At 38.3% G+C, this 15,916-nt stretch overlaps 1 protein-coding gene across 2 annotated transcripts in view; it reads right to left on the bottom strand.

The window, feature by feature from the left end:
- The window catches only part of LOC113235157 (ankyrin repeat and BTB/POZ domain-containing protein BTBD11), a 63,525-nt gene that overhangs the window by 17,897 nt on the left and 29,712 nt on the right, over positions 1–15,916 (bottom strand). Inside the window, exons 1-3 of one of the 2 annotated variants that reach the window (XM_026470753.1) lie at positions 11,030–12,320; positions 1,497–1,687; positions 1,223–1,419 (exon numbers count right to left, since the gene is read on the bottom strand). In XM_026470753.1, coding sequence (XP_026326538.1) covers positions 1,223–1,419; positions 1,497–1,687; positions 11,030–12,258 — 1,617 coding nt within the window. In that variant the 5' untranslated portion in view covers positions 12,259–12,320. Of the gene's footprint in view, positions 1–1,222; positions 1,420–1,496; positions 1,688–11,029; positions 12,321–15,916 lie in introns of those variants that run through there. The other variant, XM_026470754.1, reaches the window with a different exon arrangement.

The following is a 15,916-nucleotide window of genomic DNA, read 5'->3' as shown; positions in this document are numbered from 1 at the left end:
ATAAACTCGATAACTAATTGATAATTTTAAAACGTTTCTTTTTTATTCATTTAAAACTCAAGTAGAGCGACATATAGCGCGAGGCATTGCTATTCTCGCATAGAAACTCTCGCGTAAGTCACACCCTATTGTGGTAGCCCTACAGATCAATATTCGAATTTGTAAAAAAAACGACGTAAATTCACGAATTTTATCAAAAACTTGATAAGATCGGTAAATTTACTTCGCATTGATCTAATGCACTGTGCTGTAGCTTAAAAATGTGTAAATGCGTAAATATGCGTACAGCTGCAGAATTTCAAAACGAAATGGTGAAAGCTACTTGAAAAAAATATAGATAGAAAAAAAATCTCGAAGCTTTCAATGAAAATTACATAAAACTATCCTAAAATCAAGTTATGGTCAGATATCCTTTAGATACAAGTACATTCTGAGGGTGATCGAAAACAAAAAGAGAATAAAAACAGTTCGTATGGAAACAGGTTCGTCGGCAGGTGTTGTCTACGCGATCTTTCCGCTAAATTCCTTTCAAGATTTATGGGCGAGACGTGTGATGCGGGGTATAAGATATTTTGTAAACATTATCGTCCTTGATCGATGCTTTAGATAGTCAGTTGGAGCCTTGAAGAGGAAAGGAGAGCGTGGAAAAATTAGAGAGTGCAACCGACTTCAGAAACCATCATACATCTAGTCACAAACATAAAGAGATGGTGGCACTAGCCATGAGAGTTAACACGAATCAACAAATAAGATCATAAAATTTTGCAATACGGTGAGGACCAAAAGTTGTCAACTATAATCGAATGAACATTTTCTATAAACACTTTATAGCACCTCTCCTGTTAATTTATAAACTTACGTACCAGATTTTATGGCGAGATTTTACGGCTTTATAATGGCCTATACAACGACCTCGATTTTGTTGAGGCTACTGAGCCATGTTAAGGACAATTTCTATATTCATTCCGCTAAGGCAAGAAAACACGTACCCGAGAATCTACCTGTTGAGATTCAGTAAACTGTCACTACATCACATTTATTATTCTTACTCGTAATAAGAGCCATATCAGAAGTATTGAAATAATTTAATAAAAAAGCAACTATCGCCACCTATATTCAGAGAGCACATTATTATGTTTATCATTAAGTTCATGTCGTCATGCTTGGCAGGCTGTTGGCAATTCCGAAAACGAGCACTAAGAATTAATTTTTGTAGTTTTACCTGAACTGGTTGAACAGTCTCGACAGGGCGATGGTGGTGATCGTGTTTTGGCGTGCGCCGCTCCAGTGCATAACTGCTCTGTGCCGGCGCACTCCGCACCGGCGCGCTGGCCACAGTCAGCTGCGACACCGCAATTACCGGCTTCAGTTGAGCCGTACCAGGCGTGTCCGTTGAAGACGGTGGGAGCTCTTCATGGGCTGATGGAGAATAGGAGCAAAGACTAATTTTGGGCTCAGTGTTTAGAGGCTAGGTGTAATCTAAAAATTAAGCATACGTTTATTACTCGGCGAGCTGGGCCTAGGTGGCGTGGTGGCGCGGTGTGCGTGCGGCGGCGGAGACAAACGGCGTGCGTGCGCGGGCGCTGGTGCGGCTGCTGCTGAGGACACGCGCACGCGCAGCGCCCGCGCACCTGACACACCGCCACACCACGCCGCCTCTTCGGACGGCCGGCAACCGCTCGATGGCCTGGCAAAACATTGCTAATTAGTAACAGGAACTACTGTTTAAAAGATATTACACAAAAAATGATTATTTGCCAGGTTTAGACATATTCCTCAAAATCATTAAACTCGTTGTAATTATAATAATAATAATAACGCACACACTCGACATAGCCCCGCACAGGGAAACCCTGTGTCGCGGGTGCCATGGACACACAAATAGACAATTACAAATTACACCCAAACTCGCGAGACAAATAAATGTAGGCCATACAAATATTTCTCCCGGCCCGGGAATCGAACCTGGGACCTCTGCATGGCAGTCCGGCATGGTTACCGTTCGGCCACGGAGGTAGTTATATATACTGAAATTATATTTACTGAAAGAACTCCTTTGTAAGAATTAGACTGAGTATTACATCTTCTTATTTGCGTTCGGTATCAGCATGTACTGAAAACATGGTGTTGATGGTTATTTTATTTATATAACGCAAAATTATTTGAACAGTTTCAAAATAGCCGAAGTAACGAAAGGCAACTTAACCGTTTCTTAAAATATCTGTTTTTAAGTGCAGACCGAAAAATCTGCTAGCATTAAATGCTGCAACCCTTTAAAAACCTCTAACGGACATCCCGAGGCGTGACGGATTTGGCGAGCCTTATGACCATGGCCAATCGCGCCGACGTCAGGCGTCGGGCAGGGGCCGCTGCAACCGTTCGCTGTCGCACTTTCAAATCAATGTTACGCAGATGACTTGACGACCAGACTCAGAGTACTAGAAACGTTTATCATTAGATACTAACTTTGCTATTAAATGTAATTAATTGTATTATTTTGAATGACAGTTCTTACGTGTACGGTGGGCCATAACTAAAGCCATACAGAATTTTTTGTTGAAAAATGTGTCATAAATCACTGATATGATAGCTCTACCTACACAAGAGAAGGTATCTATTAACTTTAATTATAATGGGTAAACAAATAAATAATCACAAGTCCAATTTTGGAACCAAAAGCATGAATTGACATAAAAATGACAATAATACTATAAATACAGTAAAAATCGGCAAAAACGACACTAAATAGAGTTTGAAGGAAATAGAAATAGAAGCAAAAAGCAAGAAAGGGCGAGCCTAAAGAGGAAAGCGTGACCGTGACGGACAAACAAACGGGACGAATCGCGATCTACCCGCCTCAGGTGGCGCTTTGAGAAATTCACAACAATAAAACAACACACCTTGTTATATTATATTGGAGTGAAGTGACGCGATAAAGGAGAGCAAAAAATTGTTATATTATGATCTGAGTATTATGACAGTCTAGAGAAAACACACAAACGCAATGAAGCTGTTTATAATACAGACGTTGCTGCATATTAATTAATTGATATGTTCATGCTCTATACTTTTTAATTTTATTGACAAAGCAACAGAGAAGTTAAAACATCACAAGAAATAACGAGTAGTAAGCAAGCAGAGGAAGTATACAACGACGTAACACATGAAAGCATGTAGAGCTCATCATAAGGGAAAGTCAACCGCAAAGCAGATCCAAAGAAGCAACAATTATCGCTCCAACTGAGGAAAGTAAGGAAGCGCTTGTGCTGTCATAAAAAAAAACGTGAGAATTTGTGAAGGTTATAGCTTTTAGTCTACTGTGTCTACTTTTTGATAAAAATTATATTGACATGACGTGATTAATTTTCAATAGTATTATTCGAAATTACACGAGTTGTGTAGTGGTCTATTATAATCAGTTTTAATTAGTAGCCGTCTAGCAGTTTACTTTGTCGGTTTTGAAGGGTTAAGGGTGCTTGTGGAAGTACAGCAGGCACATGGGAGTGGTCAACTTATGTCTCAGGCCGACAGACCCCAGTCACCTTCTCAAACTGAAACTGCTGTAGATTACCACCAGGTGCACGATTTGTTCATAAAGAATTGATATCATAAAAAAAAATTACTAATGCCTAGCTAAGAATCGAGTCCACATGATTTTGTACGACATCCAAATGTGGATTTTTAAAGGCCTCAACAGAAGATTCAACTTGACGTTTTATCTTAATCATATTCAACACAGTCCCATTCGGTATCACAAGTGCTTATAAATAACCAATATTAATATTCATATGCAGCTAATTAATTTTAGATTAGTGAAGTTGAATGAACTTGTACTCCCCACGCTTCCTAGTAAAGATAACTGCGTGCCTGCAGCAGAACGAAAGTCTGCCTTGACACTTAAATAACGTACATGAGGCAAATATATATGAAGCCTGTGGTTTCAAATTTAGTAGCAGTAGAGCCTCTTGTGAAAGAGTTTGTCCAGGGAAGTACTGCTACCGTACCTAACCCAACCGTTAAGCAATAATGTAAGTGTTACAGCGGAGGGGTTGGAGGGTAAAGGTGCTAGAGGTACTACAGGATCAAGGGACTTGTCAAATTACGTTTCAGAGTCTTTAAAGCTCTAAATAAGATTCTGTACCCCTCCCATGTGTAGATAGGCGAGGGTGGGCCACAAGTGAAACTCCTTGCAAAGCTTTCATTTCGTCTTTTTGAAACCTCCGGTCACCAGAAGGCTAGCAGCTACTTCCACCTTGTAATAATTTATGTTTCTAAAATGGAAATGTGGCTCTCCTATATTCAATAAAGCCACGTGTAAATTGTTTTTTGTCGCATGCAAGTCATAAATACGCATTACATGAAGTATTACATATTTTTTTACAATATCAAGTGACGTGACGAACAAGTCATCCGTCTGATGGTAATACACGGTTGTCCATAATAGTTGCAGAGCCACTCAAAGCTGTAAATCGCAAAAAAATGAGGGGTACTGTCATTGCGTCCGTCACCTGAGACATAAGTTGACAAGTCCCATGTGTTTGCCCTTACCCTTCAAAACCGTAACACAGCAATGCTGACATTACTGCTTGTGGGCAAATAGGTAACCTGGACCAATTCTTTCACAAGCTCTACTGCTACTAAAAATTATGTGTCAGTTTTGATAACTTTGTTATCTGAGCTTAAAAATGTTATCGCATAATTTCGTTCTTAGAATCTTTTAACATCTCTCCTTAAAAGTTGACATTTTGCAGATATGATTTTATTTCACCAAGGCTGCGGCATTATTGCGCACAATAATGTTATAACAAGGTAGTAGGCAACTAATTTAAGATAATTATGGGCTCACAAAATTTTAAGAATTTAAACTATTTCTAAACATTGTCTATGTACTTTGTCTTCAATGTTTTTGATATTGAAGACAAATATATGATATATTTTATATACGTGGGGCGCACTATAAGTTTCCGGAATGAATAAGAAAAAAATACTGCAAATGGTCAGAAATGAATTTATTGTTTCTCAAAATATTCTCCGTTAGCGTTAATGCACTTTTTCATACGAATGAACCAATTTTGAAAACTTTTATGCCACACCTCCGTGACAACCTCTGAAACATTTTTCATACAAGAGTATGTCTACAGCCTTCAGGTGATGAAAATCGTTGACAGCGTAACTTAATTTTTGGAAATAAATAAAAGTCACAAGGTGCCAGGTCGGGACTGTACGCAAGATGCCTCATAAGGTCAACATTGTGCACCTTCGAAAATTTATTTGTCTGTCTGACCATGTGAGAACTGGCATTATCGTGGTGCAAGATGATACGGCGTTTAAGGTTATTTTTACGGAGTTTGTCAATAACTTCTGGCAAACAAATGGTCGTGTACTGATCACTATTCACGGTACAACAGCAAAACAAAGCAACAGTAGCCACGTGTCTAGTTTTAAAAAAAATAGAAGCAATCCGCTTGGAGGCACTTTGCAAGCGCGCCACTTTGGTTGGTTTCGGCTCATCTCGAAATACCCATACGCTCGATTGCTGCTTTGTTTTGAGATCGTAACTATAAATCCATGTTTCGTCACCACTATGACCCACACCAAATTTGACGCTCTTCGTTGAATCTGGTAAGCATGGTATTTTCAGTCAAATTGTGTGGGATCCACCGAGACCACAGCTTTTTCACACCCAAATGTTTGTGTTTGTATTTAACTCATGCCTACATTAGGATGTTGCCCGAATCTCATGGTATGTCACATTCTTGTCTGTTTAGATCATACGGCGCACAGCATCGATGTTTTTGTTGTTCACAGCAGTGCACGGACAACCATCACGAAATTCATCACTGAGATTCAGAGGACCGCGTTTGAATTCTGCAAACCAGCTATAAACAGTCGTCTTGCATGGTGCTTCATCGCCAAAAGCAGTTTGAAGCCGAGGGAAGCTCCGCTGAGCTGAAGTTACACTTAAAGTCGTAGAAAATCATACTACGATAATTTTCACGAGTTAAATCCATGGCGATGTAGATAGCCAAGTTCTAAAATGACGCCACAATGTAAAAACAAGTGCCAGTCAGATGAAACCAACTGTATTCTACAGCCGAAGAGTTCCATTTTCAATGTTGTAATTACTTTTTAAATATTGTTTACGTAAGTGGCGAGTTCCGGAAACTTATAGTGCGCCCTATGTATCGACCCTGGAAAGTTAAAATGCCTAACGTGCTTTTGAAAAATATTACAGAAGAGCGATTTAAAGTAATTTTTTAAAGAATAACTCTAATTTTATTTGTTATTTGGAAAACTAGAAATTGTCAGCATTTCCATTTAACAAATAAAATTAAGTAATTATTATTTTTTAATTACTTTAAATCGCTCTCCTGTAATATTCTCCAATTGCAAGTTAGAAGTTTTAGATTTCCAGAGTCGATGTTATGTGTTAATATTGAAGATAAAAGAAAAAGCTATGAAATAATTTAAATTCTTTAAATTTCGATGAGTTTTCAGGGGAGAGGTTTAGACATTCTGAGAAAGAAATTGCTCTCGATGACATTTCGCTATGCTTAAATACGAGAGTTAACAAAGTTTACACATACATAGTATTTAATCTATCTATATCATCTATATATATATTTCATATCTCTGTGTGAGAGAGAGAGAGAGAGAGAGAGAAATTGTGTTTGTATGTGCTTGTATGTATGAGTGGAAATAAATTTTTTTTGGAACTAAAATCGTATATATCGTATATAATGCGTATTTTCAAACAAACCAACATTTCAGGCCCTTTACAGGCCCCATGATCACGGCTAACTGGGACCAGTAAAGGGTCCAAAACGTTGGTTTGCTTGAAAAAACAAATATACGCGATATGGATCCGAAGAACTCTATAAAACACATGTTAGCATTTCAAAAAGTTCATTTCTCCTACTGTTAATGAAGCTTAACAAATGAACTTATTGAAATGAAGTTATTGAAATGAACTGAAGTTGTTGAAATGAAATAAGTAAAACTGAGATTTTACATACAATCAGCGTAGATGCAACTAAGAACACATTTAAACTTACACTTACCTCACTAGAACACATTTTCTGGTCATTTATATTAAGTATATTTGATATATTATTTAATATTATACTATATTTTACTTACCTAAACTTATTATTTACATTTAATAAAGAAATGATTCTTATGTATAATTGCCAATTAAATTGACAAATATGTCACTGGTTCATAAGATTTACGAGTAATACCAGTTAGTGAGATTAAAAAATAGATTAACTTAGAAAGACGTTGTCATAAAAAAAAATGAAAGTAGCATAACTTGAAATGTTAGGCACTGGCACCTACGTAATGAACAGTATTTATAAGGTGTAATAATAGAATGTTCAGTGGTGTCAATTACGCAATCATCACGGCGAGTAAATCATAAAAACAAACATAAATACCCACTACACTACAATAAGTAGTTTGGAAGAAAACATAGGAAAACATATTTATTGTATTTATAAAAGAAAATATTACAATGGAAATGAATAATGATTTGCCACGTAAAGTTAGTTAGACAATTCTGCCGTCCGCTGACTAAAAGGCTAAGAGACAAAATATTTTTTTGAGATATCATATAAAACCATAACCCAGTTTTAGAATATTGAAATTGTTTAATGATAGTTCAGCTATGCATCGTTAGGGTAAGTTCCGTTAACGGTTTTTAAAAGAGAATTTTGTGCTCTATTGTTTGCAATTTAAAACGGTTATTTGACCATTTGTCACTTACCCGCGTTTTAGTTAGAGGACGGCAGAATTGTTGGTAGCAAAATCAATGTTATGGTAAGGAGGTAAATGGTATCGTTACAGGGTGCTGGTGAAACTACAGGCACATGGGACTTGTCAACTTATGTCTCAGGGTGACGGGCGCAGTGATAGCTCGAAGTGGCCCTGTAACCGTTATGGACAGGCGTGTAGTCTACCATCAGGCGCACGACTTGTTCGTCCCGTCACTTAATGTTATAAAAAAGGTTAATTTTATATTTATGTGCGGTGGTAGCTTCGTGGTTGCTTTTCGATTGAGAGGCTGACGGTTCGATGTCTGCGGCGGTATGTATCTATGAGTTTAATTTCTAAGTTACGCTCATTTACGAATGTTTAGTAGAAATACCTCTCGCTGACGGTAAAGGAAAACATTGTGATGAAACTAACATGTCGAAGAATGTTCACGACGCTTGGAAGACGCGAAGTCGCTAACCGGCCCAACGTGGCGGATTGTGAAGGCCTAAAGCCTTTCCTTAGAGGAGACTCGTACCCAAAAGTGCGATGTGTGATGATAGGTTGTCGATGATAATGAGAATGATGACGATGATGTCATTTTTAACACTTATTTCATGTGTCCTGTTGATAAAAATACATACGGTAAAATGGACGAAACCGTATAAATAAGGAACCTTAAGATTTCACTTAGTGTTATGCGGTAGCGAGGCTTGGACTCTAAAAGCCGACACCCAGAGGCGTCTTGAGGACTTCGAGATGTGGTGCTACCGTAGAATGCTTCGCATTACCTGGACCCAGAAAGTTCCCAATGTGAAAGTTCTTCAGCGCGTTCGGAGTGACCGAGAACTCTTGTAGACTGTCAAGAAAAGGAAAGTTGCATATCTTGGACATGTTCTACGGCATGAAAAGTACAGACTTCTCCAACTGTTATGATGGGCAAGATCGAAGTAAAACGACGTACTCGAAGAAGGAAGAAGTCGTGGTTGCGCAACATCCGGGAATTGACCAATATTGCTAGCGAAGAACATCTGTTTCGCTTGGCCCAGGACAGAGAAGAGTTCTCCAAGCTGACGGTCAGCTTCCGGTAGTGGAAAGGCACTATGATGATGATGAAAATTTCACTTAAGTATTCAAGGACTAAACTGAAGGAAGAATGGATACCATTGAAGTTGCGATAAAGTGATAAGCTTAGCGTAAGGGTAGATTCTAATTGATAAGTGTACATTACAATGTTGCTATCTCCAAAAGTTGATATCTTAACGAGTTATTGTCAATGTTTTAAAATAATTTAATTAATAATAATTTAATAACAAAATGTTGTGTTTCAAAATCTGATATCGAAATAAAAACGAGATTAGACAGCGTATACCACAAGTTGAACCAAAAAAATATTTCACCAGTCGTAAACAAAAGTTGCGTCACCGTCGCTACCGTGCAGTAATTGTCACCCATGCATGAACACAATGTTATATGATACTGACCAGAGCATTTGCTGTTATTTTAAACCATTTTAGACTTTCAGCTCCGGGATTAAGGGTATGTCACGCACGGGAGATTGGTATTACTGTTACAAATTTCGTCCTTGTTCGCCCTTCACGGTTATTTTGTGATTCGGTCATTTACTTAAGTTTCCTGATCTGCAGCTGACAACAGATTTTGTTTTTCAACTTAGATCAATACCTAGTGAATAGGTCTTAAACTATGTGGCTTCTCTTTTGACATGGTACCTTATCTATATTCAATCTTCCCTAATGGTAATTGATGATGTAACTAAAGTGTAGGCGTCCACGAAAGGACCCTCCCTGCGTGTGTGCGTGTAACATTACTTTCGTGTACCTTTTGCGTCTGGCACCTCGGGTAACAATTGGCGAGTACCTTATTCCGATTGGCAAATCATTACACCACAGTGGCAAGCATTACAGTGCATGCCATCGATACGAAGAAAGTGCCTATTCACTTTCGTCTTGAAAAAGCCCATGTTATATTTTAACGCGGAACAAATCCGCAGATAATTCTACTGCTTTGCTATCCGCCTTGAAACAAAGCATTTCGTGCGTATAGGCCGCGTATCTTCAGTATAAGGGTGTGAATGTGATCCCCATATACGCCTGGTTCCACGGAAGTATAACAGGGAAAGCGCAATCAAAATTTCTCATCGAAATATGTATTATTATAGTATTACATAATATTTAAACATTTATTACCCGTTTAAAATATCACTACACCATGGTTCGATTAGAGATGTGCTGAAGTAGTTGTTAAAACATTAACGTTATGTGTAATATTTTGTTCCGCCACTCCGCTAATTAGTACTAAAATGATTAATCTATAAATTATAGCGCCAGCGAAATGTGCAAGAAAGTGTAAATAATTACCACACTTACAAATTGTTACGAAACTTCAAAGAAAAGTCATGGTTTTTAATTAATTCTCGAAACAAATCGAGATGCAGTCTCAAGGAAGCGATCGCAAGAACCTCCGATGGAGCATGGATTGACTGAACAATAGCTATTAAAATATTTACAAGCTCATCTAACATGAGCCTTTTTAGAACATTAACCTAAAGCGTTAAGGTTGAAATTTCTATAGATAAAATTAGTTACAGATGTGATAGCATCAGTTGAAAGGCAAGAAGCTCGCACGAGTTCGTCGGCCATCGCTACCCGATTGTTATCTAGGGAATTGCTCTGCAATTAATACGAATGTTTCCCTGCAATTCTTCGGATAACTGGAGAAATAAAAATTGCTGTTGTTTACGTAATGGATGTGCTATTAAATTGGATAATTTATGTACCTAAACATTGCGAGCAGTTATGAGGATAGACATTAGTAAGTGTGAAATCATCAAACCACAAAGTTTTTATGTAGATTAGTTACGTCTGCGTTATGTTGTATTTGAGACTGACACAATAATTATTACACCGTTTATATGAAACATGGGATTTTTCTTGGATTTTGACATCTAGCTAAGTACGTAACGAATGTTGCAAATGTTTGATTGCAAGGCTTCTTATTATGTCGACGCTTCTTTTATTTTATTTACTTATTTATTTATTTTCTTTTCTTATATTTACTGCATCCATTGCGAGGCTGTAATTCATTGTTCCGTGACACAATAGTATATGCGTATACAAATATGAGTAATTAACAATCTTTTATTTTTACTTTACTATATAACAATCATGATATTTATATAATATTTGCTACCACTAATCAAAGCTGTATTCCTCGTAGTGACATGAATAAGAGCATCTCATAAACAGTGTGAACTTACCGTTTCCTCCAGTCTTGTATGAAGCTCCAATCGCAGTGATCGTCCTCATCCAAAACTGTGGCTTCATGATGATCGGTGCCGCCTACCGAATGCACCTGCTCCACCAATTGACACGCTCTCTGGAAATTCCCCTCAAACTCCACTACCAAATATCCGTCAGTACTCATAGTACCGAACATATCTTTTTTATAAGTAGTATCATTGATGGTTACCACTTCAGAAGTTTCTTTAGTATCTTCGGATTTCACTTCAGCATAAATTGCTTCAGGAACCTCTACTTCAGACACTAGTTGCGTTCCGCCTTTGTCCTCTTCTCTACTACTAATGCCCAAGTTCCCAGTTTCATCTAAAAGGCGATTTGCGTAAATAGCTTCTTCTTTCGGAGGGACTTCATCCTTTTGTTTAGTTTCTTCTTTTTTCTGTTCACTGTGTTTCCGAATAATAGAATCACCAAAGTAAATAACTACTTTGTTATTGTTCTGTGTTATTTTGTTAGCAAGACTATTTTCAGAAATAGGTAAGTTGCCTTTTTTGATTTTCTCCTGTGATAACCTTTGAGTAAGTTCTTCGTAGCAAGGCGGACGGTTGGTATATATCTTGTTGTCAGACATTGATCCCTTTTTAGTGTCGTCTTTCTTCTTCTCAACACTTTGGTAAACAGGAGGGCGGCAACAATCATCATACTGTGCACCCCAAGATCTGGGTTCACTATATATGTGGTCATCTGGAGGTGAACTCTGTGGTAACGGAATATACTTTTCATGTATATATTTGGCATTGGGTGTCTCATTCTTTCTGAAATTCAGAACGCTACGACGTACTTTGGATTCCGATTTTTGAATGTCACTGTCGTTATTTTTTTTCAGACGTGAATTGCCTAGGATTTTGAACAATGGTTTACTTTCAGGTTTCATTCTGTCTGTGCTAGGGGCGCGGCGCAAGCCGGGTAGGTCGGTGGTCTCCTCGGAGGGGTGCGGGCACAGTTGCTCACAGCTGGTGGACTTGTGCGTAGTAATGCGATTCTTTGTTGGGTTTGCTGGCTCTCTATTTTGCCAGTGTCTTACTGAGAGTCTGGCGGCTCCGCGGATGAACTTCATAGGTTCCCAGGCCTCCGCTTTTTTTAGAATGAAGTTGTCACACATTTTGTTGGGAGGTTTCCTGGCGTCCGCAGCACGGCAGGACTGCAGCTCGCGGCAGAGGAAGCACGAACACCGCGCGGGACACAGCATATCGGCGCCGACGTGCCGGCCGCACTGCGATCTATTGCGCTTGCGCCGCCCCGCCAGCGCCAGTCGCGCTTGCCGTTAGCAAGAACCATTGTTGCTGCCCCGCTAGGGCGTCGGTTACGTAGAGGTAGTCGACAAGTGTGCTTCACGGATTAATGGTACCGTTTGGACGCAATAAGCTGTCTTCGTTGATTATGTATGCACGTAACAATGTAAGCGAGATGCACGCACCCGTGTGTACTGTTATTGCCCAGCTTTTATTCATACTTATAGATGGGCTTAAAACATGTTATCAATATAGAAGTTCTTGTGGCAATTATCAGGTGGGCCTGCGGCAAGCGCTGCGCAGTGGCAGTCGTAAGACATGAATAGTTTCGATGCCACATGATGCATAAGCGCCGAGGTGAATGTAACCATAATATGTTTTCCTAAATATAGAGCACGCACTTCACCAAGCCGCATTGCTACTTGCTAGTAGGTAATTATTTATTATCCTTGTAGAACGGACTGCTACAAACGTAGAAAGCTTCTCCTATAAACTATATTCACTACTTAGAACTCGAGCATAAATCTTGACGCAACATCGCCACAACTAATTAGTTACAACTAACTACCCAGTAGACAGCAAAAAATAACAGGTCTAAATACATTAATCAAGTGATCGAATACTTTTCGTTCGTTTCGATCAAAATACACCTAGCTAATATCTCGGTCGTCTAATCAGCCTGTCCAGCGAGTGGAGCTAATGTTATCCGTATGATGAATTAGCTCTACACGAGTCACAACTTCCTCTTGTTCAGAGTTACGTATTTATCTGGTTTGACGACAACACTCTCTTTTCGAAAATTATCTGATTATTTAGGAATTATTGCGTTTTGATTTGGAGCTGCCTAAAGCTTATTTATAATAGCCAGTCGAGTATAATAGGTGTATTTCTCTTTACCACATGAAAAAGTCGTTAAGGATTCTATTTCTTTAGCGTAAAGTTCATACAACTGCCGCAATATTGACTAATTACAGGCAAATGAGGTTATTCAATATAACAACTTAAGATATAAATACAAATCTGTAACAATTCCGAGTTGAAAGTGAAGCTTTCAAAAACTGACTGTACCTCTGATGTGTATCCGCAAATAAGAGTATTTTTTTTAAACAATAAGAATACCTTATGATAAAAATGATATACAATAAGTTAAAATATACAGGCAAAGTGCAATAAAAACTTAAATACTGGAAAGTATATCTAGGATTAAATTATGCGACTGAAATTGGGTCCCCGCGGCAAGGTGTCCAAGATGCTGGCAGCGTTCCCCCTTTGTAGGTAAGGTAGCTGCCAGCCCTTGGGTTTCCCAGACAGTCTATTAATTTTTTTGATAAAATGGCCCATGGGTTTGGCCCGGTTTCGACTCCAAAGGCTGTAAATAGGTAGTCGTAGCTGAGGACCTGGTACGTATTACTCTTTATTCTTTCCGCCAGCCCTCTTGCTGGTGTGCTGGAGATGGGATGGGGCAAGTGTGTCGGCACATGTGGCGTCACACACCAGTGCAGGGATGAGAGTTATTCCGTCCGGGCGAAAAAAAAAATTTGTTGGTCATATCACACAGATTGTGTTGCGTGTGAAACAAACTTTATTATAATTTTGTTTTTAATAGGCCTAAAATAAAATGTGATTCGCTGTGGACGTGCGTCCGTACCGTATCTATACCGTACGGAATAGATTTGACGAACGTAATGTACTCAAGTAATGTAATCAAGTTCAACTGACTGCTACTTACTACATATTTTATCGCATCCTTAATAATTAAGGGATCACAATTTAAAAGTAATTTTTGAAAAAGTTTCAAGATAATTAAAAAACGAACTAAATAAAAATAATATGTCTTTTATGTCGAATAGTATTTGGTCATATTTGGCACGATCAAGTGGCGTATTTGATTGGTATCTACAATGTACGTTATAATGTAAGGTGCCAGGCAACCACGCATATTGTCTGGTCTCAAACTAAGGAATTCTCTGTACTACGGTACCAGAGCAATCTCACCTTCACTCTCTTACCCTTAATGCTTGGCGGTAGAAATAGGCAAGGTGGCAGTACTTCCCTGGACAAACTCTTTCACAAGAAGCGCTACAACTCGTTGTACAAGTAGCAGATGCATTGTCATAAAGCATTCTCTTCCGATTAGCCGTCAATACTATCATTTTGAAGGCTAATCTCCCTCGTAAGTTTGGGTGCGATTTGTGGTTGCCGAAGTGTGCGTCCACGGCACCCGCGATACAGGGTTTCCTTAGTGCGGGGCTATGAGTGTGTGCGTTACTATTACTATTACAGGTGCGACAAGTACGTAAGTTTCAAGTGTTTGTTATAAAGATATTTATCATTTTATATTCGATCATTTAATTCTAGGTAGTAAATATCTAGTGAATTTCGAAAAAAATTTAAAAAATTCTGACAAATACGTGTGGCTAGTTAGAATAAACGGCAACCAACGTAAAGTTACTTATTAACACACAAAAGCGAGTTTGAAAATAAAGAAATGTAAAAACAGTTCCCACGTTATATATATATGTAATTAATCGGGTGTAAGCGAGTGAGTTTCGTTGCATAAAACAAGCTGGTATTGTTCACTGTTCCCAGGGAGAAAGTCCTCTCGATTCTATTTGCTCATTGTTCGCGCTTTTCGTGTGGAAACCTTAAAGAAAACGACAGGGATTGGCTTACGTAGAATCTACAACTTATGGAACTGACTGATATGTAAATTATGGTATTTAAAACGAAAATATTTCGGATTGTATGCTGGAGTAAGTCACCATTTGTACCGGGTTTTTAAACCGATTTTGTTGTTTATAATATTTTCGAAGTGATTAGTGAGATACATAACATAATATTTTAGAATAAAAGGCTAATTTTCCGGTTAGTTTTCCCTACCTAATTTCGGTGCCATTTTTTTATTTTAGTATTCCGAGTATAGGTATTATCGTGAAATATTAAATAATATTACGGGATAGCATACTCTAATGTTAAATAACACTTCATGATAATATTCTAGAATATTTAAATAATATAAATTGTCACCGAAATCAGGTAGAGAAAACTGACCTGAAAACTACCCAAAAATGTCAGTTTGTCTCGTTGACAAGCCGACCCTGACTAGAAAAATTAAAAGGAAAATTTCTTTTTTGGTTAATTCTTTATTAAACATATTTAGTATATTTTAATAGCAGTAGACCTTCTTGTGAAATTTTCTGCCGCCAAGCAGTAATGTGAACATTACTTCGTTCCGGTTTGGAAGGGTAAGGGTACTGGTGAAATTACAGGCACATGGGACTTGGCAACTTATGCCTCAAGGTGACAGACGCAGTGGCAGTGTCCCTAAGATCTTTGCGATTAAAAGCTCTGATTGGCAGTGCAACTGTTATGGATAGGCGTGTCGCTTACCACCAGTCACACGTCTTGTTCGTTCCGTCACTTGATATTATAAAGAAAAGAAACATTACTGTCTTCATTTGTAATGTAAATACTTTTTATTTAGATAAATACGAAATTGTTAGTCGTATCTATTACGTGCGTTTGACTGTTGCTCACACGTAACTCGATTCGAATGTCGATTATTTCGTAGAAACCGCAGCATATAAAGTAGAGCTTTGAAATTGTTTTTCAAGG

This window comes from Hyposmocoma kahamanoa, unplaced genomic scaffold, assembly GCF_003589595.1.
Source record: "Hyposmocoma kahamanoa isolate Upper Pololo Valley unplaced genomic scaffold, ASM358959v1 87, whole genome shotgun sequence".
NCBI lineage: Eukaryota > Metazoa > Arthropoda > Insecta > Lepidoptera > Cosmopterigidae > Hyposmocoma > Hyposmocoma kahamanoa.
This window is presented reverse-complemented; position numbering and strand designations above follow the sequence as displayed.